This window comes from Microcebus murinus, chromosome 7 (assembly GCF_040939455.1).
Source record: "Microcebus murinus isolate Inina chromosome 7, M.murinus_Inina_mat1.0, whole genome shotgun sequence".
NCBI lineage: Eukaryota > Metazoa > Chordata > Mammalia > Primates > Cheirogaleidae > Microcebus > Microcebus murinus.
Genome location: NC_134110.1, coordinates 43,039,924 through 43,067,520, shown reverse-complemented (window position 1 = coordinate 43,067,520; position 27,597 = coordinate 43,039,924). Strand labels below are relative to the sequence as shown.

Below are 27,597 nucleotides of genomic sequence, written 5' to 3'. Positions count from 1 at the left end.
ACACATGCATGTACAAACAAAATAGAAATTATGTCATTTCAGTAATGCTACATGCAAGTTAAATACTTTCATATTTTCATTTAAATGCAAATAAATTTAAATGACATTGCACAGTATAAAAATGAATGGTAAAATTCATGCTAAGAATTTTAATTTTAATTTTTCTTTATTTAAAACATCAAAAAGCAAATTAAAAAACATGATGAGAAAGCAAAAGAAAGACTGCAGAAGAAAGGAAAACCTTTCTATTTTAGTGCCCTTGATGGAAATTTTTTCCTTTTGTTTTGAGCAAGGGGGCCCATGATTTCATTTTGCATCGGGCTCTGAAAATTATGTAACTGGCCCTGCTATCACCAGCAACGCATGTTATCATGTCTTAAAGTTCATGTCCTGGCAAACATGTGGAGCAACTGGAAGTCTCCTATATTGCTGATGGGGACACAAAATGGTACAGGCACTTTAGCAAATGGTTTGGCAGTTTCCTACAAAGTTATACCTACACCTGCCATAAGACCTAGCAGTCTCACTTCTACTATTTACCTAGGTGAAATTAAAACTTATGTTTATACAAAACCCTGTACATGAATATTTACAGTGGCTTTACTCATAAACACTCCAAATTAGAAACAACCCAATGTCCTTCAACTGGAAAGTGGATAAACAAACTGTGGTATATCCATGCAATGAAATGCTACTTGGTGATAAAACATAGCTAGCTAGTGACACATGCCACAGTGTGGATGAATCCCAAACTCATTATGCTAAGAGAAAGAAGCCGGTCTCAAAAGGTTTATACTCAATGGTTCCATTTATCTGATGTTCTGGGATGGGCAAAATTTTAGGGACAGATAACCCATCAGTGGTTGCCAGGTGTAGGAGTGTAGGAGAACCGGTGACTACGAAAGGTCAGGAGGACTTTTTTGCAGTGATGGATATGTTCTGTATCTTCATTGTGGTGATGGTTACACGACTGTATGTGTATGAAAACTCAGAGAACTGTGCACTAGCAAGAGAAAATTTTATTGCATGTAAGTTGTACTTTAATTTTTTTTAAGTTTCTGCAAATGTACTTGCCAAAAAATGAGGGGCTCCATGGTTTTTATGCACGTCAGAAATCTGAGCAATGGACTGGGGACTCTGAAGTAGGAAAGAGAGAGCAGAGGGGTTTGCAGCTGCAGACCCCTGGGCATCATACCGTGGATTCGCTGGGTGCTGGAGATCCAATCGCCAAGCTCTGTGGAGAAGCAACTGTAGAAGGATCTGTGGGTGAGTGGGGTTTAGGGTCCCTGGCTGTCACCCTATGCCTTTGCCTGCCAACAGAAGCCAAAGCTGCAGGGGCTCCTTGCCCTCCCTTCGCCAAGCCGATTTTATGCAGAACAGATTGATTGGTGTTGACAGGGAGCTATTTACCCGTCTAATTAATTATGCCAACTAATTTTCAACTTAATTGCACTTTTCGGGTCACTGGGTAATGAGACTGTACAAGTTTCATGTTGCTGCAGGCCTTGATGGAAAAGTGGCAGGAAGAGGGTGGCAGCTGCTCCTGGAGGTCAAGCAGGCGCCCTATTCCTCCAGGCTCCTGGGCCCACAGCCCTGGCTCTCTGCCCCTGGCTGCCCCGTGGACCAGCTCTGGAACCCTAGCTGTGTACATTCTACCTGTGTGAGCTGGCCTGTGACTCAGGAGCTCTCAGCCATTTATTCACTTAACACGCATTGATTTAGTGCCTATGATGTGCCGGCCCCTAACTGGGATAGGCACTGGGAGTGCCAAGAAGCTAAGTCACGCCTCACCTGGCCCCACACCCACCCCACACTGCTCACGGTCTAAAGGAGGAGAGTCCCTCCTAAACCAGCAATTACAGGAACTGGTTGCGGGTAGGAGCAAGGGCTTTGGAGACAAACCCAATCCAGGCTCTGCCATTGGGGCCTTGAGAAATTTACTCAATCTCCCTATGCCTCAGTTTCCTCAAGTACAAAAGCATTTCCAGGCTGCGATAGGATCGGGAGTGTATGCAGCAGGACTACCCACTTCCTCCACGTCTCTGCTGTTTTTTTTTTTTTTTTTTTTGGTTTTTTTTTTTTTGAGACAGAGTCTCACTTTGTTGCCCAGGCTAGAGTGAGTGCCGTGGCGTCAGCCTAGCTCACAGCAACCTCAAACTCCTGGGCTCAAGCGATCCTTCTGCCTCAGCCTCCCGAGTAGCTGGGACTACAGGCATGCGCCACCATGCCCGGCTAATTTTATATATATATATATTAGTTGGCCAATTAATTTCTTTCTATTTATAGTAGAGACGGGGTCTTGCTCTTGCTCAGGCTGGTTTCGAACTCCTGACCTCGAGCAATCCGCCCGCCTCGGCCTCCCAGAGTGCTAGGATTACAGGCTTGAGCCACCGCGCCCGGCCTGTCTCTGCTGTTTTTCTCTCTCCCCAACCCCGCCCATGCACATTGTCCCATATTCTGGATTTGTCTGATTGTTTCCTCCTTGTGGCATCACCTTAAAAATTTTTTTTTTTAAATCAAAAGCTTATTGAAATGGTGTAAACCCAGTACAAAACATTTCCTTTCTTCTGAACCATTGAGAGTAAGCTGCCAAGAGAATGTGCCATCACCCCTAATATTTTTCCTGTGTTTCCTACAAGCTAGGACTCTCTCCTGCAAACTGCAATTCAGCCGTCACAATCAGGAAACCAATGGTGATAAATTGCTACCATTTAATCCTCAGATCCCAAGCAAGTTTTGTCAACTGTCCTGATATATCTTTCATAGCCAAAGAGTCCTGTCCCAAATCACGCGCTGCATTTAGTGAGCAGGACTCTTTAGTCGCCTTCAATATGGAGCAGTCTGCAGACCTCCTTCTGTGTTCATGACTGATAATTTTGAGGTGAGAGGGCAGTTACTTCATAGTGTCCTTTTATCTGATGTTTCCTTATAATTAGATTCAGGTCATTCATCTTAGCCAGGAGTATCATGGAGGTGATTCTGTGATCTCAATGCATCTATCAGGTGACTCAAGATTTCAATCTGTCCCATTATTGATGAGGGTCACCTTGACCACTTGTTTAGGGTGGTGTCTGATAAGCTTCAGGGTTTTCAAATTTCTTGTTCCCCCTTTGTAATTATCAAATATTTTATGGGGAGTTTGTTTGAAACTATTTAAATATCCCACTCTTTCTCAAACTTTCAGGATATTTATCAGTATCAGTATGAATTTGTGGTCTCCTACTTTATTTTTTATTTCATGCATTGTAATGTTTTTTTGTTGTTTTTTTTTTTTTGAGACAGAGAGTCTCACTCTGTTGCCCTGGCTACAGTGCCATGGCGTTAGCCTAGCTCACAGCAACCTCAAACTCCTGGGCTGAAGCAATCCTTCTGACTCAGCCTCCCAAGTAGCTGAGACTACAGGCATGTGCCACCATGCCTGGCTAATTTTTTCTATATATTTTTAGTTGTCCAGCTAATTTCTTTCTATTTTTAGTAGAGACAGGGTCTTGCTCTTGCTCAGGCTGGTCCCTAACTCCTAAGCTCAAGCAATCCTTCCACCTAGGCCTCCCAGAGCGCTAGGATTACAGGCATGAGCCACCATGCCCAGCTGATTTCATGCATTATAATCTTTTATCACCACTATTCTGATGCTCAACTTATACCAGCTTTGGCCAGTGGGAGCCCCATCACATCGGTTTCTGTGTCTTTTTTGACACATTCTCATCATTCTTTGAGCTCTTCCTTGCTTTCTGGCACAAGATGTTCCAGGATCATTTTGTCATTTCTCTGCCCTGGCCATGAAAGTAGCCATTTCTCCAAGAAGCCCCAAGCTCTAAGTGTGCCGTTGCTATTGGAGTATTGCTATCAGTGGAAAGAATTGGAGAATATGTTTTCATATTTATGTAATATGTTTATATTTTTATATAATTCATTTTGTATGTTTGTAAATATATTTATCTATATTTACATATTAGAATTTATATATATATTTTTTTGTTTGTTTGTTTGTTTGTTTGTTTTTGAGACAGAGTCTTGCTTTTTTGTCCAGGCTAGAGTGAGTGCTGTGGCGTCAGCCTAGCTCCCAGCAACCTCAAACTCCTGGGCTTAAGCGACCCTTCTGTCTCAGCCTCCTAAGTAGCTGGGACTACAGGCATGTGCCACCATGCCCAGCTAATTTTTTTTCTATATATATTAGTTGGCCAATTAATTTATTTCTATTTATAATATTTATAAATACTATTTATTTCTATTTAAATACTATTTATTTCTATAAATAAATGCTAATTATTTTAGTATTAATAAATAATATTTGATAAATATTAATAATTATTAATAAATGTTAAATATTAATAAATATTTAACAAATACTTTATTTATTATAAATAAATACTATTTATTTCTATTTATTTCTATTTATTTCTATTTCTAGAGATGGGGTCTTGCTCTTGCTCAGGCTGGTTTCGAACTCCTGACCTCAAGCAATCTGCCCGCCTCGGCTTCCCAGAGTGCTAGAATTACAGGCGTGAGCCACCTCGCCCGGCCAGAATTTATATATTTTTAATTTATAAATTTATCTATCTCTATTGAAAATTGAGTACAAATCAGTACCTCTAATTCATATTCAACACTAACGAGTCCCTTCTGTATTTGTAACTCCCTCCTCTGACAGCAAGAAAGCTGGTTTCTATTATCCTTAATATATTTTTTCTTTGATCACTGCCCCTGTATATATCCAGTCTCCCATCTCTCCCCCAACTCTTCCAGCTCAAGCTCTGACCGGCATTACAGGCTGCCCCCTCCCTGCGTGGACGCCCTCCTTGCCCTGCTTGGGTTCCGACTGCCCCCTGCGAGGACACCCCCTCAACCCCTCACCCTCCTGCGCCTCCTCACCCGGCTCGGGCTCCGACACCTGCTGTGAACCACCAAGCCCCTTCCCTACCACTGACACCCACCTTGCTCTGACAACCCAAAGGCTTTAGGACTAAACTGATCAGGAAGAAAAGGAAGGGAAGGTGTGGAGGGGGGAAGCATGCACATTTTTAATGATATGAAAAATACACTTCTAAGTAATACTAAGCAAAAAAGAAGGCAAGACATGAAATTGCTGGACAGTATAATATCAACTATGTAAAAAGCTGAGAAGAAACCTTGGCACTCTCAGGCTAAAGAGCAGAGTGGAAACTGGATGAGGTTTGCTCATTGATCACCCAGTCCGGCTCCCTTAGCTCCCACGCCCTTTGAGGTCACCCCTGTGCCTCAATTTCCTCCATCCGTGAAACAGATAGTGCTGGCGCTTACTCACAGTGCTGCCCTGAGGACTGAATGAGTCAGCATGTGGAAAGCATTTAGAACAGCACCTAGCACACAGGACGTGCTCCATAAATGTCAGCTGTTTTTATACAGTTGGAAAAGTGAAGTTCAGCGAGGTCCTCTATGTTACCCACTCAAGGTCACATATCACCATACGCACAGTCCAGGCTCAGTTGTGACCCATGCCAAAGCCCAGATGAGCCCTTTGCCATTGCACCACTCAAGGAATTAGCAGCAACAGGAGATGAGGCAGAATGCCCATGACTGGGTCAAGACTGCCTGGGATACGTTCTTCAAGCACCTTGCTCACTCAGAGGAGGACAATTGAAGCCACCTGGGAGTTGTCAAGGAAGCTCCCCAGCACAGGTAGCACTCCGGACAGACGTCAGATGCTGAGAAAGATTTGAATAAGATTCATGGCGGAGGCAAGGACTTCCTGCTGAAGGAAGGCACTGAACAAAGGCAGGGGACTGGACCTCCCGTGTCAGGCACTAGGTAGGTGTCACCCATCCAGGAAGGCCTGGCGCTGGACCAGTGTTCCTCAGCGTCAGCACTGCTGATGCTCTGGGCCAGGTAGCTCTGTGTTGTGGGGCCTGTCCTATGCATCGTAGGGTGTGGCGGCATCCCTGGCTTCCCTCACCAATGCCAATTGGCAACACTACCCCCTCCCCAGTGTGACAACCAAAAACGTCTACACACATTGGCAGCTGTCCCCTAAGTGGGGGGCCAAAATTGCCTCCAGTTGAGAACCATAGCCCTAGATAAATGGAATTCTCAGGACACCACTCACTTGCTGATGGGAGCCCATCTCCTCACTGTGTCCCCGTTGCTGGATTAGCTCATGAGCAGGACACAGCCACACTTGAGATGGCCACAGGAGGCGGGAAGGGAAGCAAAGTCCTCCATGACCCACAGTGCCTGTAACCGCATGGACGTGCCTCCTGGTTCACAAGTGCAATCCCAGGTGGGGAAGTTTGCTGTTGCAGCCAGCACACCCAGCGAGAGTGACGACATCTTGCAGGGCTGGGCTGTAGAGGAGGGATGAGGACTAAGCTGATGACAATCACCAACCAGCTGGGTGACTTTGAGAACACTCACTTCCCCTTTCTGAGCTACAGTTTTCTCATCAGAAATGCAGTAAACTGGAACCTTCCTGTACCTTCAAGATTCCTTCCAGGTGAGGCCTTCTCTTTGATCCCTGCTCTGGTTTGGAGGTGCCCCCCAAAGTTCATGTGTTGGGAACTTAATCCCCAAAGCAACAGGGTTGGGAGGTGGAGCATAATTAGGGGTGATTAGGTCACAAGTATTCTGTCCTCATGAATAGTTTAATGTCATTATCGTGGGAGCGCATTTGTTGTAAAAGCCAGTTTGGCCCCTTCTTGCTCTCTCACCCTTCCACCTTTTGCCATGGGATGACAAAGCATGAAGCCTTCACCAGATGTCGGCACCACGCTCTTGGATTTCTCAGCCTCCAGAACCATGAGCCAAATAAATGTCTGTGAATTATAAATTACCCAGGCTGTGGTGTCCTGTTATAGCAGCATAAAATGGATTAAGACAATCCCTATAAAGAGAGGTGAGAACATAGTTCCCAGCCTATTGGGAAAGAGTTCTGTGATCACCTAATAATGTCTTCCAGGGTGCAGGATGGGGCAATGAGTGGGACCCACACATACAGTACATTTGTTGACTGTTCTAAGGACTCAACCAGAATCTCTGGGACTTGCATGAGGGCCAGGAGCTGGGAACAGGAGAGGCAGAAGTCCAGAAGAGAAGGTTCCACTCAAAGATTCTTTTTTTTTTTTTTTAAGAGGTGCTCCATGAAAGGACAGGAAGAAAATGGTCCCTACAGACCACAAAATTCTCTCTCAGGGGGGTACTCAAACATTTATTTATCCAAGAAGGAGAATCAGGTCCAGGTGAGAGGAGAATCCCAGAATACTTACCCACTTTTTTTTTTTTTTTTTTTTTTGAGACAGAGTCTCACTTTGTTGCCCAGGCTAGAGTGAGTGCTGTGGCGTCAGCCTAGCTCACAGCAACCTCAATCTCCAGGGCTCAGCGATCCTACTGCCTCAGCCTCCCGAGTAGTTGGGACTACAGGCATGCACCACCATGCCCGGCTAATTTTTTGTATATATATTTTTAGTTGGTCAATTAATTTATTTCTATTTTTGGTAGAGACAGGGTCTCGCTCAGGCTGGTTTCGAACTCCTGACCTTGAGCAATCCGCCCGCCTCGGCCTCCCAAAGTGCTAGGATTACAGGCGTGAGCCACCATGCCCGGCCTTACCCACTTTTTAAATTCTCCCCTACACACATTCTGCAACCAATAAGCGGATGTGTAATGCTCTGAGAGTAGAAAGGGAAGGGGAATGAGAAAAACAAAAAAAATGTGAAGCTTGGCACAGTGGAAAGTACGTAGACTCTAGAGTTCCAGTGCCTGGGCTCTGCCATTTATTAGCTGTGTGATCTTGGGCAAGTTACTCAGCCTCTCTGACCCTTGCTTTCCTATTCTGTAAAATGAAGCCTAATAATCCACTTCTCCCTCAGCACAGGGAGCCAGCATGCAGTGAGTGCGCAGTGATGGCTAAGTGTGGGAGAAGCCAGGCTGGAGTGTTCACATGGGAGCAGAGCAAATCCATGGATTTTTACCCCCTCCCCGAGTCTGTCTAACTAGGCTGGGGACTGGACTTGGGCGATGAGAATCAGAGAATGGACCCAGGGGGACACAGACCAGACCAGAGAGGAGGGAAGGTGGGAAGAGGAAGTGGGGAAAAAGCTTACATCGGCCTCAGAAACAAGAGCTGGCAGAAGGCAGAGGGAGGGGGTGTGGCGCCGAGGAGGCAGTGGGAGCGGGTTTACTGGGTTTGTCCTCTTCGAGGCTCCCGGGATTGGAGGGAGGAGATAAAATAGAATAAAGGACGCTTGCCCACGATTGTGAATTGGATTCCTTCAACATCCTTCAAAAGAGAGAAGAAATTCCTTTTAAATTACTTTCCTCTTTAAAAAACACTGCTGTACTCCTGCACTGAGCCGCCCGGGCCACAGCTGCAGTAGGGCGACAGATGCCCGTGCCTGTTTTCCTCCAAAGAGTCAATACGCCACAGAGACAGCTGCCTCTACCACACCCCGCTGTCTGACTGACAACCGTGCAATCCCAGCCTGCCGGTGTGGTTCCTGAGCAGATGCTGTCACGCCTGCTTCCGTCCCTCCGCTACTCACCACTCCCGCAACAGTCTCTACCTCAAGGCTTTCTCTGGCTGCACGGCTGTGCTTGGTGAACTTGCAACCCCAGGAGCAGCCCTGGCCAGTGATAAATGGGGGGTTGTAGCTAAATCCCGTAGCTTTCTCGGCCTTTGGGCAGGAAAACCCAGAGATGTATTCTATACTGTCACCCAGAGGGTCCCATAGGATTGAACTCCAGATGTCCCCACAGCTGTCCATGGACCGCAGGTGTCCACAGCAGTGATCTGCTCATCACCTTACCCTAGACTGGTGTCCTTCTCTTCCCTCTCACATCCCCACTCCCCGCTCTGTGCTTCTCGGAATCACCTCCCAATGAACTACTGGGGCTCACACCCTAGTCTCAGCCTGTTTGCGGCAGAACCCAGTCAAAGACAGTGAGAATTCTAGGTATCCCATCCTACTGTCAGGCCATGGTCTGATCTGGAAAGAAAATGTGGTCACTCCCTTCGGAGCGTGTGTTCAGAGAACCCAGACCCACGTGCTGCCCTCCCCATCCAGCACCAGGACAGACGGGTCCCCGGACTCGTGGGCCTAGACACAGCCTCAGAGTCTTCTCGAGATGATGTTCCAAGCAGTCACTTCCAACAGGTCAGCGCCGGCCCTGGAACTGGACATCTTTGTGGACTCTGTGCAAACACGACAATGACAAGCACATGACAGGAGATGGGTGAGAGGCTCTCCTTTCATGGGCCAGGGAGGGTGGGCCCTCGGGTGTGACAAAGGACAGGAGGGGCCCGGTGAGCATCTCCCCCTGGCCTGCACCAGCTCCCTCCTCACAGGGAACAGCACCTTCCCCCACCGGGAAACTCTTGTCTTGGAACCAGCCATCCTGGAGCCCAGGGGCCCAGGGGCCAGAGGCATGGGCAGCCCTCCTCAAGGCCCTTCCTGGCTGGGCTGAGGTGCTGGGGGAGGCTCCCTGCTTGGTAACAAAAGCCTGAGGGCTCCCGGCTCCTGGAGTTGTGAAACCAGGTGGGAAAGCCGGCTCACCTTCACCTCCCCCTGCGGCTGGGAGGAGAGGAAATATCCCATGGCTGACTGTGCCAAGGCGGTGACTGAGCCAGCCCTCCTGGCCCGGGGGCAGGGCAGGTGTCCCTCAGAGATAAGCCAATCCCTGGCTGCAGAGGAGGATCCCTGAGAAGCATTGTTCAGGACAGAGGTAAATCACTTCTCCGCCAGTGCTGGGAGCCCGCTCCTCCGCGGTGTGGCCCACCAGCTCCGTGCGTCCCGCAGAGCCCAAGAGCCCCACCGCAGCCCAGGGACAGGGCAGCATGAGCCGGCCCAGGCACATGGGCAAGATCCGGAAACGCCTGGAAGATGTCAAGAGCCAGTGGGTCCGGCCAGCCAGGGCTGACTTCAGCGACAACGAGAGTGCCCGGCTGGCCACCGATGCCCTCTTGGATGGGGGTCTCGAGGCCTACTGGCAGGCGCTGGGCCAGGAGGGCGAGGTGGACTTCTTGTCCTCGGTGGAGGCCCAGTACATCCAGGCCCAGGCCAAGGAGCCCCCCTGTGCCCCGGACCCCCCAGGAGGGGCCGAAGCAGGCCCTAAGGGACTCGACTCCTGCTCCCTGCAGTCGGGCACCTATTTCCCCGTGGCCTCGGAGGGCAGTGAGCCGGCCCTACTGCACACCTGGGCCTCGGCCGAGAAGCCCTATCTGAAGGAGAAGTCCAGCGCCACCGTGTACTTCCAGATGGACAAGCACAACAACATCAGAGACCTCATCCGCCGCTGCATCGCCCGGGCCAGCCAGGTAGCCATGGCGGGGCCCAGGTCTCCTTGGCCGTGGGCAGGGGGATTGGGGGTTGGTGCAGCAGGGAGGTGGGTTCTTCCTGCTCTCAGGGACAGAGTCCCGATGATTTCGGCCTAGGATCATGGCTCTTTTCCCTGCTCTAAACTATTCACTCCAGGTCGGGCAGGTGGCTGACTCCTATAATCCTAGCACTTTGGGAGGCCAAGGCAGGAGGATCATTTGAGGTCAGGGGTTCAAGACCAGCCTGAGCAAGAGTGAGACTCCTTCTCTACTAAAAAAAAAAATTGCAAAAAATTAGCTGGGCAACTAAAAATAGAAAAATTAGCCGGGCGTGGTGGTGTGCACCTGTAGTCCCAGCTACCTTGGAGGCTAAAGCAGGAGGATCGCTTGAGCCCAGGAGTTTGAGGTTGTTGTGAGCTAGGCTGATGCCACGGCACTCTAGCCAGGGCAACAGAGTGAGACTCTGTCTCAAAATAAATAAATGAATAAACTAAATGAAAAATGAACTGCTCATTTCCTATTCCTGCTTATCATAACCCGGATCCAGGCAGCACCATCCCTCACCAGAATCCTGGCACCCGCTTCCTGCCCGGCCCTGCTCTCCCATCTCCATCCCTGACCACCCAGCTCCTTTTCCTATGCGACAACTCTTGGTCCTTTCCCTGCTCACAGACTTCAGTGGCTTCCAAATGCCCGTGATGGGAAGAGCAAACTCTTTAGCCAGGCTCCCAACCTCTCCCAGTCGGGCTCACCTCCCACCTCCACCCACCCTCCTGAGAGCCCTGCAGGTCCCGTCTCTAGGCCTTTGCAGGGGCTGTTCCCTCCCCCTGGCCACCGCCCTTGTCTCCCCCTGCTTTTCATTTGACTAATGCTGCTGCTGACTCCTGACTCAGGACACAGTATGAAGGCCTCTTTCTCAGGAAGCCTTTCCTGAACCCCCCAGGCCAGCTCAGGCAGCCACCTCTGTGTTTCCAAATGAAGTCGAACCCTGCTGGGGCACAGCCTTTCCCCTGTCCTCTCAGACTCTGCTCAGACCTGTCTGTCCACAAATGACCCCATGGCACCTGAGCCCAGCCAGTGGCCAGGCAGCAGATGGGGTAGGCAGCAAAGAAGGTTTCTCCCACCCAGAGTTTTTATGTTTTAATAAGTGTCTTTAAAAGAGGGCAGGCCAGGTGCGATGGCTCATGCCTGTAATTCTAGCACTCTGGGAGGCCAAGGCGGGCAGATCGCTCAAGGTCAGGAATTCAAAACCAGCCTGAGCAAGAGCAAGACTGTCTCTACTAAAAATAGAAATTAATTAGCCAACTAATATATATACAAAAAATTAGCCAGGCATGGTGGCCCATGCCTGTAGTCCCAGCTACTCGGGAGGCTGAGGCAGCAGGATTGCTTGAGCCCAGGAGTTTGAGGTTGCTGTGAGCTAGGCTGATGCCACGGCACTCACTCTAGCCTGGGCAACAAAGCGAGACTCTGTCTCAAAAAAAAAAAAAAAAGAGAGGGAAAGCCCATCAAACCCTGAGCTTGGCTGATAGAATTCCAGGCACCATGTAAGGCCGGATCCCTTCTTCCAGCGCCCCCGAATGACCAGCCTTGAGTGGCTGCCTACTGCCAGCTGGGGAACGGGTGCAGGGGCTCGTGCTCTGGGGGTCTCATTCTACCCCTCTTCCTGCCCACCCTCCCTCCTGACGTTGCCCAGGGCAGGGGCGAGTACAGACTCCAAGGAATTTATTGTCTGTAAAGATTCTCTCTCTGCCACTCAAGGTATTTATTTTGTTACATTTAAAAGAACTCACGTGAAAGAACACATGGATATTTAAGCTTATTTTTTGCTAGGATCCCAGGCTCATTACTGAATTCCCTCCCAAGTTCAATACTATGTGAAATTTGAAGGTTACAGAAAAAGCCTCCAAGGGTGTAGAGGTTGTGCAGGGTGGGGAGGGAGGGAGCGGAGTTCTGGAAAACTGAGTGGAAGGTAAGGACGGGTGGAGCGTGGCTTTTAGTGTGGTTGGGCTGCTTGAGAGTGGTATGTCACGTTTCAGTGACAGGGCGGCGTTACCAACTGGCAGATGGGTCAGGCAGGCGGCCAGGAGTGTCTGCGTTTCCTTGAGGCAGGGGCTGGCTGTGCCACCAGGGGCCCGCTCCTGAGGGTGCCTGCTCTGGTTCAGTGCTCCCTCCCCGGGGGTGGGGCGGATGGTGTTGGGGAAATTCTCAACCGCAGCTGAGCAGGGCGAGGGAGATTCCTGGAAGGAGGCCGGGTGCGGGCGTGTGAGACACGGTCCCTTGGCAGAGGCCCTCTCCTCCCACCCAGCAAGGTGGCGCAAGGCCTGCAGATGTCCTTTGACCAACATGGCACCTTATGGATTTAGGACAAGACTTCAAAATCTGAAGATTTCATCCCAAAGTAAGAATTCCCAGCACTGAGTCCCTTTCACCGAGGCCCCTCTACTTCCTGTTGTCCTGGGCCACTGGGGCGTCACCTGTTCTGTTGCCCACCAGGTTCCTGCAGGCAGAGCTTGTGATATCCCCCAGTACACATGTGCACACACACAAACACACACATACATGCACACACGCACACACGTGCACACACGCACACACAGGGCTCAGGCACGGCCTGCCGCTCCCACAGGCGCGACAGGGGAGCTGGACCCCAGCCAGGCTGGACAGAAGGGGGTGGAATAGGTTTGAATTCTCCCTCTCGTAGGGCCTCAGCCCTGAGAGGAGGCTAGAGGGGCACAAACTGCAGGAGCGGCCCGCCAGGTATCGTCTGGAGCAGGTCCCGCTGCCTAAGAAACCGGAATTCTCCTTCCTTCCCTCCATGATCAAATGCCTTGATTGCACAAAGCCTAATTTGCAGGCCGGCCCTGCACCCAGCATGGCAGAGGGGACCAAGAGGTCTCCCTGCCTCTGGGGAGCTCCCTGCCAACTGCCTGTCCCTTCAGGGAGTGAAGAGAGGTCAGTGGGCATCGGCCTCAGGCTTGGGCAACCTTCCGTGCCTGGGAATGGAGGGAGGTGACCCAGGCAGGCTTCAGGGAGTTGAGTCTCAAGGCTGGGTAAGGGTTTGCTGGGCAGAGAAGGGAGAGAAAGGAATCCTAGGCCTAGTAAGGGTCAAATGCAAAGGTTAGGAGGTGTGAGAGGGATTGTGTGTCCGGCAAAGGGTGGGACCAGAGCTTGGGGATACTGAATCTCCGGAGGGTGGTGAGGGGTGGCGACAAGGATCACGCTGCCGGGCAGCAGCTGTGACATGGGGCCAGAGTAAGAGCAGCATTCCCAGAGTGATGGAGGGGCCCTGCAGGGCTCTGGGACCCTGTCAGCGGCCAGTGAGGCCCTGCCATTGCTCACCTCTTCTCTGGGTGAGGCAGGACCATCTCCAAAGGCCTCACTCAAACCGCCCACCCAGCAGACTGATGCAGAAGCAGCTGGGAGAAAGCAAGCTGCTTTCAGTGAAGGCAGACATCACAGCAACTTGCAAAAACGTAAAACAGTGCTGTTCTACTCATTACCTTTTTGTTGTTTTGAAAAATAGAGTTCTTGTCCATTAAAACTGTTATTTTATGTTTACATGTAATGGGATTATTATTGATATTTTAAATAACTAATAAAGACCTATTTCAAAACAATTTTCAGTTTTGATTTCTAATATGGCAAATATTTAATACCAATATCTATAATCCACATCAACAAAAGCTCTTTGAGATCATCAATAATTTTTAAGAGTGGAAAGGGGTCCTGAGACCAAAAATCTGGGAAGTTTATCAGCAAGCCTGGGGTGGTGGAGAATTTGAAATGGAGATAAGACAGGATTGTACTCCCCTCAGGGAAACTGGGAACTGGAATTTTTGCTCTTTTTCTGGAATGTCCCCTCCTACCCTTAGGCTGTATCTGATTATCCATTTTTTTAAAAAAATCAAGCTTTTAAAGAATTAAAGTTAGTTTTACTCAGAAGTCTTACCAAGGCCTGTAGACGGAGGCCCCTAGCTGGGGAGCAGCCGGTTGGAGAGGTTCTGCCACCCGGGGATTTCAGCCACTGCCACGTACAGGCGGTGGAGGCTCGGTACGTGCAAGATCACATCAAGGTTCCTGTGCAAAAGCATATCTGGTCACAGATCATGGAGGTATAATCACTAACCCTGTCAGATGGTATCTTATGTGTAGGAAAAGGCAAAGACTGGCGTTATTTTTTTTTTAAGGAGAGTAGTGACTCCAACAAGAGATGTGGGGGCCATGTGCTCTGTCCTAGTAATAGTTTGTCTTCAAAGCACCTTTCCAGAGAGCGGCGGGTGGTCAGAGTCAGGGACTCTGTGGAATTCTGCTGGCTGGCCGGCAGGCGCTCTGGGTTGGGGTTTGGGGCACACCCCGCCGCATTCCACCCGTGGGGCTTTGGGCAAGTCATCTGCCCCTCCAGCTCATCTGGGAAGTTGTGCACTGTCCCTGAGATGAACAAGAACAGGGCTGACAGTCAGTGCTCAGCAGAGTTGCTGCCATTGCTACTCATATCTCAAAAGCAAGAGCGGGGGACAGAGTGCTGAGTGCCCAAACAACTGTCCCAGCATGGGTGGTGGCCCCACTGGGACCCAAATCCCACTTCCCCTTCCACCCTCTTCCCTTCCAGCAGCAGCAGGGAGCGAGGGGTTCTCAGCCAGGGTATGAGGTCCTCCCAGGAAGGCGCCTGTGTGAGGGTATCGTCCCTGGCTGGGCCCCTCCATCTCACCGAAGCCCAGGACCCCCGGAGCAGTTTGCCGAGCTCTGCTTCCAGAGCTTCCTTCTCCAGCAAGGTGTCATGGAAAGTGCTTCCTTCTCCCTCTCGGCCAGCCCCGCCCCACTGTGCCTGTCCCTTTAAGTGACCTTAGAAGGCAGCTATGCTAACCACTATACCACCAACGCTGCGGTTAAGTGACCTTATAAGACACAGTCTCCTTACCCTGTTTCTTTTGTTTATGCCCATAGAGGAGTGGGCACTGATTTTAACTCTCTTCCATATCTGCATTAAAACAACACTCTCGGCCAGGTGCAGTGGCTCACACCTATAATCCCAGCACTCTGAGAGGCTGAGGTGGGAGGATCACTTGAATTCAGGAGTTCGAGACCAGCCTGAACAAGAGCGAGACCCTGTGTCCACCAAAAATAGAAAAAATTAGCCAGGTGTGGCGGTGCGTGTCTTTAGTCCCAGCTACTCACTCGGGAGGCTGAAGCAGGAAGATCGCTTGAGCCCAGGAGTTTGAGGTTGCAGTGAGCTATCCTGACACCACTGCACTCTAGCCAGGTAGACAGAGCAAAACTCTGTTTGAAAAACAAACAAAAAAACTCTTGCATTGCATTATTATGACATTACTCACACTTACTCATAAATAATGCATGTAAAATGATAGTCATATTTTAACCATATATTAAAATCACCAACTTTACTTTAGTACTGTGCTTTTATTTGTATTATCTGGGCTATCATTAGACCCATCTTTCGTGAGAGCTAATGCTCCATTATTGTGCAGTGTTTTACAGATAAAGAAACTGAGGCCCAGAGACGCTAAGCGAGTTGTCTGAAGACGCTCAGCTAGTTAGCAGCAGCACCTGCGCTAGAGCCGAAGTTCCCTAACCCCTAATAGCCGCTTTTCCTCGGGATTTCGTGCTACCCCCTGTAGTAGTTTTCTAGGGCTACTGTAAAGAGTTGTCACACATCTCATGGATTAAAACAATACAAATTGATTCTCTCACAGTTCTGGAGGCCAGAAGTCCAAAATCAAGATGCCATTTGGGGCCGGGCGTGGGGGCTCACGCCTGTAATCCTAGCACTCTGGGAGGCCGAGATGGGCGGATTGCTCGAGTCAGGAGTTCGAAACCAGCCTGAGCAAGAGCGAGACCCCGTCTCTACTATAAATAGAAAGAAATTAATTGGCCAACTAATATATAGAGAAAAAATTGGCTGGGCATGGTGGCACATGCCTGTAGTCCCAACTACTTGGGAGGCTGAGGCAGTAAGATCGCTTGAGCCCAGGAGTTTGAGGTTGCTGTGAGCTAGGCTGACGCCACGGCACTCACTCTAGCCTGGGCAACAAAGAGAGACTCTGTCTCAAAAAAAAAAAAAAGATGTCATTAGGGCCGTGCTCAGTATGAAGCCTTGAGCGGAGGAGGCTTCCTGGCCTCTCCCAGCTGTGGGTAGCTCCAGGCATTTCGTGGCTTATGGCTGCATCATTCCAGTCTCTGCCTCAGCCCCGGCATGGCTTTCTCCTCTTCTCCCTGTGTTGTTTCTTCTGGTGTCTCTTATAAGGACACTTGTCATCGGATTCAGGGCCCCCTGGATAGTCCAGGATAATCTCATCTTGAGATCCTTTACTTAATTATATCTGCAAAGACAATTTTTCCAAAGTCACAGCCACAGGGGCTGCTGGTTAGCATGTGACATATATTTTGAGGGGATATTGTTCAACTTGCTACACCCTCTAAAACAGCACACGCAGGCAGGGGACTGAAAAAGAGTGGTCCACACCAGTCACTGGGCTCCAGCTGATCCAGCGAGGAGACAAAGCCACCAGGAAGCAAATGAGATAAACCTAGACATTGTGAGCCTGTGTTTCCCAGCATCCGTTAAATCAGGATGCCAGGGTATTTCCATAGCTTCCCCCTTTCTGTTCAGTCATCTCAGGGAAACAGTGACTCACTGGCACAGAGCTGGAAGTATTTACTGACCTACTGGGGAGGGAGGGAATTGTCTCTTTTTGTCAATATCTTTCAGCAGAGACAGAAGGCCTTGGCTGTTTTCAGTGCCATTAGGTTAAATGTGTGCAGACACTTAGTTGTGTGATAACAGGGCTGTGGTCCTAATGGATCGCTGCCTCATTATTAGAACACCCTTCCCACTCCTGCCCCAGGTGAGCAATTTCTCAGCAGTTCCTCCCCTGTCCAGCCACCCACACCAACTGAGCAGCACCAAGTAGATACCCGTCATCTCCTTGGCCTGCCAGCGACTCATTCTTCTTCCTCCTGTTACTTCCCAGATGGTGATGGTTTAAAAAGTATATTGTAATTATTAGAAAGATGGCAGGACATTACTATTACAGGTAATGTTGAAGAAAGAAAATGGCCATAGTCCCCCATCCTAACATGACTGCTAGTTTTTGCTTTGGGCTTATCTACTGCATTAGAATGTTTTGATCAACGATGGACTATATATAGTGGGACAGTGGTCCCATGAGATTATAATATTGTATTTTTACTGTACCTTTTCTATGCTTACATATGTTTCGATACACAAATACCACTGTGGTACAATTGCCTACAGTATTCAGTACAGTAACACGCTGTACGGGTTTGTAGCGTAAGGGAAATAGGCTATACCATATAGCCTAGGTGTGCAGTAAGCTGTACCAGCTGGGTTTGTGTAAGTACACTCTAGGATGTTCACACAATGATGACATTGCCTAATGAGATGCATTTCTCAGGACGTATCCCCATCATTTAGTGATGCATGCCTGTATCTGCAATCACAGATTCACTCACTGGCAGTCATAGTGGACACTCTACCATTTTGTGTTGCTTTTTTTTTCCTACTTGATTCATTGTTAACACACATTTTTGAGCCCTTATTATACTGCAGGTTTTACTTCAAGCCACAAATATTTCACTGTGTCTTATAGCTTCTACATAATGATTATACTTCGCATTTTTAATGGCTGCCTAATTATCTGCTTGTCAATATATCACAATTTAGGGGTTAGAAAAGACTCTTGACTAAGTGACAGAAAGTAAATCCAAACAAGCTTAAGGAGAGCACCACTCATTGACATCCACAGTGGAAAAGTCAAGGGTGGAACTGGCTTTAGACACGAGTGGAACCAGGTGTCCAAATGATGGGACTGACTTCATTTTCAGGCCGGCTCTCCCAAAGAGGTAGCAAGATGGTTGCCAGTAGCCACAGCTTACTGCCAGCCGAGCAACCTAGTGCAAAGAATGTCTCCTTTTCCCAAGAGTCCCTGCAAAAGTGCTGGGCTGATTCTCATTAGAATAACTTAGATCATGTGACCAACCACTCCTGGACCAATCTCTGTGGCCATCAGGGGATGCTGTGCTCTCATTTGGTCATGTGCTTTCCCCACATCCAATCAAAGGACAGCAGTAGACCCATCCAAACCATGTGGGCTGTGGAGGAGAGGGGTTTCTTTAAGAGTCAGATTGGGATGCTGTCGGCAGAGGGGAGGAGCTGATGCTTGGCCGGCAGGAACACAGAAGTTTCTCCCTTTTGCTGGACGTCGAGGACTCCCCTCCCCAGTTTCTGCTCTGACAGATGATGCAGTAGCTGCTAGGGGAGTGGACCCCTTTCCCCATCCTGCTGGGGTAGCTGGCTCTAGTCTAGTTCACGTGTGTCTCCTCCACGGGGGAGGCAAGGATTCCACGGCTTAAAAACAGCTGAAAACCAGTGGCCATTGGTGCCTTCTAGCTCCAAGCGGCTGAGAACACATGACCTTAAATTTATTCCTCTCCTCTGAACCTGCCCAGATGCCTGTGCTTGGTTTTCTCCCCTCTTTCTAGCCTTTCTCCCTTCGTCTTCCGTATTCCTCGCTCCAACAGTAGGCATAAGAGCCAAAGGACACGTGGTGGGGCTACAGAGGTGGGGTCAGGACAGGGGCAGGGGCCTCCCTTCCCTTCCTTGAACACTGCCCAGTCAGGCCCTGCCCCACCCCCACCCCACCCGGTCCCCTCGGCCCAGCAGCAACCGGAACAGCCTCCCAGGCTCACTGGGACTTAAGAAGTTTGGCTGAAACCAGTTAGCACTTGACCCTGACTTTTCTGGTAACTGAGCCCTCTGCCCTGGCCCAGGTCCTGGTCATCCTGATGGATGTGTTCACGGATGTGGAGATCTTCTGTGACCTCCTAGAGGCAGCCAACAAGCGAGGGGTGTTCGTCTGTGTGCTCCTCGACCAGGGGGGTGTGGAGCTCTTCCAGGAGATGTGTGATAAAGCCCAGATCTCTGACAGCCATCTCAAGGTAGGCGACCCACTGAGAGTCTCAAGGGTTCTTGCGTTAGTCCAAGGAGGACAGGCTGTGCTGTGGTAACAAATGCCCTCCCCAGCCCTGGTCTCGGTGCCTTAACACAATAAAGGCTTATTTCTCCCAGCACTCTGGGAGGCCGAGGCGGGCGGATTGCTCGAGGTCAGGAGTTCGAAACTAGCCTGAGCAAGAGTGAGACCCCCGTCTCTACTGTAAATAGAAAGAAATTAATTGGCTAACTAATATATGTAGAAAAAATTAGCCGGGCATGGTGGCGCATGCCTGTAGTCCCAGCTACTCGGGAGGCTGAGGCAGAAGACTCACTTGAGCCCAGGAGTTTGAGGTTGCTGCGAGGTAGGCTGATACCACGGCACTCACTCTAGTCTGGACAACAAAGCGAGACTCTGTCTCAAAAAAAAAGGCTTATTTCTTACTCAAAGTTATATGTAAGTCAGACAGCCCTCCTCCATCTCACAGCTACGCTGTAAGGAATACATGGCCTCCAAGATAGCAGTACAGGGAAACCGAGGGCTGGAGGATTCTGAGGGTGTTTCTAGGGTCAGACCTGGATGAGATTTTCACCACTTCTGCTCATAACCCACTGACCCCATGGTGCAGGGGGGCTGGGAAGTGTAAAGAGGTCATGGCTGTCACATACTCTTCGTCTCAGCTGGGGAAGCCCAGGGCAGGCAACCTCCAGGACCCACTGAATACTTGTTTAGAAGCCCCTGGCCCCAACAGGGATTTGATTATCTTGAACTTAATCAAACCTCCCACTTCTCTCTCCTGGCAGGGAGAAAAGAAATCCAGAGATAAGAGTTCAGTTAGTCGCACAAATTTGAGTACAGCCAATTGAAGGTCAAATGTGAAACCACCCATAGCCTTCATGAAGAGGCCCAGCTGAGCAGCTGGTGGGTGGCCCTCAGGGTTCCTTTGATGAGTCCCCTCTAGCTCAGGCAAGTTGGCTCCTGGGAGAACCTCCTAGACGAGAGTGAAGCCTCCTCTATCCCCCGTACCCTCTGCACCGACCGATATAGCTGAGTTCAGGGCTCCCTTTTGGCGCCACAGGCCTCAGGACCTCTGCCTACTGGGTCTGCTTGACGTTACTTGGATTATAGCTCCTTGGCACAAGGCCATGGAAGCAGGTCAAAAGAGTCAGCACTAGGCTTGCTTTCATAGCCTGTGCAGTCACACCTGACAGTCCTGTGCACAGGACAGTGGGATGTGTCCCCTCCTCCTGAGATCTCACAGAGCTATGGAGAGGCCAGGGATTGCCTGACCAGCCACAGGCAGTCGTTTGTGGAACCCCGGCAGTTTCCACCTCCCTCAGCCTTCACCCTGAGAGAAACTCACACTTCACCTGCCCTTTCATTTCTCCAGCCCTCCACGGTGCTGCACGGGAGGCAGGGGACAAACAGAGCCATGATTTGGGTTGTGCACACACCTTTTCATAGGGCAATCTAGGGTCCATTGGGACTTCCACAAAGCCACCCTCTCTGGCTACACTGGGCCTTCTCTCTGACAAGGTTGAGGCCAGGGACTCATGTCAATGAAGTCACTTACAAGGCAGAGCTGGGCTTGCCTCCAAGTAACTGCCAGACCCCTCATGGTCCATGGAAGCCTAGACTAGGGGCTCCACAGGCATCAGGCCCCTGCCTTTCTTTTATTTGCTGCACATTTGAATTCTACTCCCTTCGCTCTTTATTCATTGCCAGCTGATGCCAGGACAATGAAGAAAAAGTAGACAATTCAGCCAAGAAAAAATTAAAATGAGAGCCAAATATGGTGGCACATGCCTATAGTCTCCGCTACTTGGGAGGCTGAGGCAGAGGGGTGGTTTGAGCCCAGGAGTTGGAGGCTGCAGTGAACTATGGCAGTGCCATTGCACTCCAATCTGGACAACAGAACATGACCCTAGCTTAAAATATATATATATATATATATATTTTTTTTTTTTTTTTTTTTTTTTTTTGAGACAGAGTCTCACTCTGTTGCCTGGGTTAGAATGCCTTGGCATCAGCCTAGCTCACAGCAACCTCAAACTCCTGGGCTCAAGTGATCCTTCTGCCTCAGCCTCTCAAGTAGCTGGGACTACAGGCATGCACCACCATGCCTGGCTAATTTTTTCTATATATTTTTAGTTGGCCAATTAATTTCTTTCTATTTTTAGTAGAGACGGAGTCTCACTCTTGCTCAGGCTGATTTCAAACTCCTGACCTTGAGCTATCTGCTCGCCTTAGCCTCCCACAGTGCTAGGATTACAGGTGTGAGCCACCACACCTGGCTTTTTTTTTTTTTTTTTTTTTTTTTTTTGAGACAGAGTCTCACTCTGCTGCCCAGGCTAGAGTACCATGGCATCAGCCTAGCTCACAGCAACCTCAAACTCCTGGGCTCAAAATATCCTTCTGCCTCAGCCTCTCAAGTAGCTGGGACTACAGGCATGCACCACCAGGCCTGGCTATATTTTTAGTTGTCTAGCTAATTTCTTTCTATTTTTGGTAGAGACAGGGTCTCGCTCTTGCTCAGGCTGGTCTCAAACTTCTGAAATGATCAATCCTTCCGCCTCAGCCTCCTAGAGTGCTAGGATTATAGCGTGAGCCACCATGTCCGGCCTAAAAACAAAAACTTTTAAATGGCCCATAATTCCACCAACCAGAGATAACACATATTTATATTTTGGTGAACATTCTTTCAGACTTTTTCCTATGCAAATTGTCTTAGCCTATTAGAGCTGCTATAACAGAAACCATAAACGGAATGGCTTATAAACAGTAGAAATTTATTCCTCACAGTTCTGGAGGCTGGGAAGTCCAAGATCAAGGTACTGGCAGATCTGGTGTCTGGTCAGGGCCCACTTCCTGGTTCATAAATGGCATCTTCTCCCTGTGTCCTCTCATAGAGAAGAAGTGAGACAGCTCTCTTGGACCTCCTTTATAAGGGCACTAACACCACTCACGAAAGCACCACCTTCATGACCCGAGCCTCTCCCAAAGGCCCCACCTCCTTACGCCACACATTGGGGATTAAGTTTGAACATAGAATTGGGGGCATAAACATTCAGTCTATAGCCCAAATATTTATCTAGAAACACATAATTAGTAAGTGACACTTTGACTTTCCTTCTGACAGAACATTTCCATCCGGAGCGTGGAAGGAGAGGTGTACTGTGCCAAGTCAGGCAGGAAATTCGCCGGCCAAATCCGGGAGAAGTTTATCATCTCAGACTGGAGATTCGTCCTATCTGGGTCGTACAGGTGAGCGCTGGGTTCATCTCCTGCCCAGGCTTCCTGGAGACCAAGGGCTGAGCCAGGTGCAGACCAGCCCCTGCTACTCAGACACACACACCACCAGCAGCTCCAGTGCTGCGCCCTTTCTGCCCACAGTGGGGGCTTCACCTACATGGGGTGGGAGGTAAATCCTGGCCCCTTTCTGGGAGGAATCCAGAGGAGAGAGGCATTTCCAAGTGCTTCAGTTTCCCTTGATATTGCAATGGGATGTAGAATCCTCTCTTTCCCTCTTCTGATATCTTAGATGTGGTTATAAAGTGGTGCAATTTGTTCAGTTGCGTGTGTGCATGCCCCATTTTATTTTTAAATGTTATTACTTTAATATAAATTTATAGAAATGCATTAATTCACATACCACACAATTCATCAATTTACATTGTGCAATTCAATGGTTTTTAGTATAATTCACAGAGTTGCACAATCTTCATTACAGTCTATTTTAGAACATTGTCACCACCCCATTGAGAAACTCCACACCCACCAGCAGTCACTCCCCAGTCCCCACCAGCACTCCCCAGCCCTAGGCAACCACTAATCCACTTTCTGTCTCTATAGCCTTGCCAATTCTAGACATTTCATATGAATAGAATCATATAATATGTGGTCTTCTATGACTGGCTTCTTTCACTAAGCAAAATGTTTTCAAGGTTCACATCACAGTATGTGATGGACATTTGGGTTGTTTCCACTTTGTGGCCTTTATGAATAATGCTGCTATGAACACTTATGTACAACTCTTTGTATGGACATAGGTTTCCAATTATTTTATATATATGCCTAGCAGTGGAATTGGCACGTGATATGATAATTCCTCTGTTTAGCCTTTTGAGAAACTGCCGGGTTTTTATTCCAAAGTAGCTATACCATTTTATATTTCTATTAACAATGTATGAGTGTTCCAATTTGTCTGATGCTAGGCAACACTTGTTATTGTTTGTCTTTTTGATTATGATCATCGCGGGGGTGTGAAGTGGTATCTCATTGTAGTTTTGATTTGCATTTTCCTGATGGCCAAGGATGTGAGGTTTGTGCTTGTTGGGCCTTTGCATGTCTTCTTTGGAGAAAAGTCCATTCAGATTCAATCTGCTTTTAGGCAGTCACACAAAGGTGCCTACATACAAATGACCAACCATCCACTTATCTGACAATGCTGCCTTGCTTGAATCTCTGAGACTTGACTTCATAGCTTACAGAAGATTCTTTTAAATGTTCTTAGTAGCAGCATTGGGGAAGCAGATTTGCTAGTGGGTTTTGGAGAGGAATGAAATGAGAGAGCAATCAAGGAAGTAAGGAACAGCTTACGGTCATTTGGGAATATTATGTTTAGGAAGGTGATGCGTGTGGCAGAGAAAGCAGAGGGGACAACTTGTTGTGTCTCATCTCACTCCTCATGCATACATGTAACAGTGGCTGATGAAATATGTGCACAGAGACAACGCTAGGATAAACTGAGAGTGGGAAGCAGGCTTCCAGTGAGCAAACAGAGGATTGGGGTGCACTTAAATATGCCCTTTTGCCCCAGGGAGCAGGAGCCTGAGGTGCTGTTATAAGCCACATAGAGGCAACTGCAAAGTCTCTAGCCAGGGACAGATGAGCATAAAGGGAAAGAGAGAAAGAAAAAAAAAAAAAAAACCCTTACATTTAAAATTTGCTATCCTTCTTTAACTATAATTAATGCCTTTTAGCTTAAACCTTACTTCTTATGATATTAATACTGCTGCCCTCAGTTTTCCTTTGAATTATTATATTTGCACAGTCTCTTAGTCCATTTGGGCTGCTCTATAAACTGGGTAACTTATAAACAACGGGAATGTACTACTCACAGTTCTGGAGGCTGGGAAGTCCAAGATCAAGGAGCCTCAGATTCACTATCCGGCAAGGGCCCCCTTCCTGGTTCACAGACCACTGACTCTTTATTGTCCTCACAGTGAAAGTGTGTCTACACCACTTCATGGCAAAAGGGATGAGAGAGCTCACTGAGAACTCTTTCATAAGGGCACTAACCCCATTCATGAGGGCTAATGGCGGGGAGTGGGGCCTAATCGCCTCCCAGTGGCCCCTCCTCTTTATACCATCACAGTGGGGATTAGGACTTCAGCAGAGGAATCTAAGGGGGACAAAAATATTCTGTCTATAGCATACAGCATATCTCTTTTTTCCCCATACCATTATTTTCAGGCTTTCTGTTAAATTTTGTTTTAGGTGTGTCTCTTATAAATAATATTTCATTAGAATTTTAAAAATATAAATTAGTAATCTGTCTTGTCATAGATAGGTATCATCTATTTACAGTTATTTGTGATTACTGATATATTTGGACTTATTTCTAATATCTTATTTATATGTTGGCTTTGCTTTTCTTTTTCTCTTTTGTGATTTCAGTTGGATGGACAGGTTTTTATATTTTTGTACATAGCTTCTTTTTTCTCTGCTCGCTATGAAGCTTAATAGACTATATTTTTACTCTCTTCTTCTAATGGCTAACCTCAGTTTTTAAAAATACTTTGCATATTTTCCAAACAAAGTCTAAAATTATACAATATTTCTCCTTTCTTCCCAAATACAACAAAAAACCTTTGTGCATTGTTTTTGAAATTTTGGTTCCTATTTAATCAGTCAATGCTATTTCTTTTTATGGCACAGAAAACCTGCTCACACTGCCTAAGTAAAAGGGTTGGAGGTGTTGAAAGGCTGTAGCAGTAAATCTCAGGCTCACCCGAGAGCAGGACACAAGGGACTGCCAGCCCTCACCTAGCCTGGGAAAAGTTGGGGTGAAAGCTGCTCACTCTGGCTCTTATGGGACCACAGGCCTGTGGTTTAGCTTCTTTTTCTGGTTCTCTTTCCTCATGAACTGTGTGAGCTCAACCTGTCTTCACTCCAGAAGCTTTGGGCTTTCCAGCCCAGCCCCCTCCATCACCCCTGGTCCTGTCGTTCTGTTGGCCCAGATCACAGACCAATGGCTGAGCCGCCTCTAAGTCAGGTGTCCACCCCTGAGCCAATAACCTGTGGCTGGGCTGGGGGTGGACAGATGGGAAGTTGCTGTATGGCAAAAACATGGCCGCCCTTCACCTGGGCCTCGGGCAGGGCAAGCTTTCCGAGAAGGCTCTCTAAAATATGTCTACAACAGGCCATTTTCTCCTCAAACTTTTTTTTTTTTTTTTTTTGAGACAGAGTCTCTCTTTGTTGCCCAGGCTAGAGTGAGTGCCCTGGCGTCAGCCTAGCTCACAGCAACTTCAAACTCCTGGGCTCAAGCAATCCTCCTGCCTCAGCCTCCCGAGTAGCTGGGACTACAGGCATGCGCCACCATGCCCGGCTAACTTTTTTCTATATATATATTAGTTGGCCAATTAATTTCTTTCTATTTATAGTAGAGACAGGGTCTCGCTCTTGCTCTGTTGGGCCGCAGAAATGTACAGCCCGTGTGGGGGAGAGACGACCGCTCAAAAAAAACTCAGAGTCCAGAGACTTGATGCAATAGCATGAGGTGGATTCATTTACCAGCGCGCGCAGGGGCAAGCGAGCTAAGGAAGCTGCCGCCCCGACCTTTTTTTCCTTAGGATTTTTATAGACAGAAACCACACGCAGGTGGCTAGGGGTCACAGGGTGGGGGGAAAGTTTCATGGGCTTTGACCTTGCACAAACATGTACCAGATTAGCTAATGTCGGGAACTTCTAATCTTGGTCAGTAATTTCCAAGGACTAACGGCTGGGGAGTTACAGAGTGGCGCCAGCGAGGGGAGGGAGTAGGGTTGAGCGAGCGGAGTTTACAGAAGCAGAATGGCAGGTTAGATTTTTCTCCACAGCTCAGGCTGGTTTTGAACTCCTGACCTCGAGCAATCCGCCCACCTCGGCTTCCCAGAGAGCTAGGATTACAGGCGTGAATCACCGCGCCCGGCCTCTCCCCAGACTTTTTAGAATTTGGAGGTAGGGAAAGAAGGCCTGTGCTATGGAAAAGAGAATGTGGTTTAGGAGGCACACCAAGTGCAGGTCACGCCCTCCCACCCAACTCGTCCTCAGGTCTGAAGTGCCCCTCGTAGCGCTGAGGGTCCCCAGGGAAGCGCCCTCATCACAGCTCAGGCCAGATTCACCAAAGGTGGTGTGAAGGTGGAAGGGACACAGCCTCGGCAAAGACAACAGAGAGTCCTGGGCTTATGTCCAGCTCGTCACTTACTAAACCACGAAGATGGTTCAGCCACCTCAGGCCTCATTTTCCTCATCTGTAAAATGGGTGTACCAATACGTCTCCTCGCAGGTATATTGTAAGGCAGTGACACAAAGTTGGCAAAACATATGGCATGGGTCCTGGCACACAGTAGTTGCTGTTAGTGGGTCAGTACTTTGGCAAGGACCCGAGGTGGGGGGACATGGGACAGATGAGATCTTAGAGGGTGAGGGCTGAGAAGATCCTGGTCCTGAGGGTTGTCAGGCAGAGCAGGCCAGGGGGCTGCCACATTGGCTGGGAAGGCAAAGGTGACACAGTCTCATAGGGGGATCTGTGGGCCCCGAGAAGACGGGAGGGCACCAAGACAGCCTTCCTCTCACTTCAGAATTGCCAGGGCTTACTCAGTTGTCACAGAGTGTCTTGGAGGGACAGCAAGCATAACCCTCTGTGGCCCGAACTGCCAACTCCCAGTTCTTCTCCACCTCTAGCCAGTGGGATCTCTGTAAGAAGCATCTCTGAATTCTACCCATGAGACCTAAGGCCAGTGCTAGGGGGACTAGAAGTGACAGAGCCTGGCCCAGAATTCGGACGACATAAGTTTGGTTCCCAGCTCAGCAGCTGCCTGCTGGGTGACCTCAAGCAAGTCACCGCACCTCTCTGTTCGTTCATTCAGTCAACAGCTATTTAGAGAGCCCGCTAGATCCACACCAGGCATGTTCCAGGACTGGGGATGCCCTGGAGCTCCCACTCAAGCCAGGGACAGAAACGATAGTCAGACCGACAGAAAAGGAAGGATGCAGAGAGGGAGTGATGCAAGGACAGAGAAACAAATCCGAGCAGAAGGACCTGGACGGGTGGGCTCTAGCTCTCCCTTGCCTCTC

The 27,597-nt window shown here is 48.8% G+C and overlaps 1 protein-coding gene across 1 annotated transcript in view; it reads left to right on the top strand.

Moving 5' to 3' along the window:
* Positions 1 to 9,805: 9,805 nt before the first annotated feature.
* Positions 9,806 to 27,597, top strand: part of FAM83A (family with sequence similarity 83 member A) — a 28,100-nt gene continuing 10,308 nt past the window's right edge. Inside the window, exons 1-3 of the mRNA XM_012743340.2 lie at positions 9,806 to 10,285; positions 19,097 to 19,264; positions 22,397 to 22,521. Coding sequence (XP_012598794.2) covers positions 9,806 to 10,285; positions 19,097 to 19,264; positions 22,397 to 22,521 — 773 coding nt within the window. The remainder of the gene's footprint in view (positions 10,286 to 19,096; positions 19,265 to 22,396; positions 22,522 to 27,597) is intronic.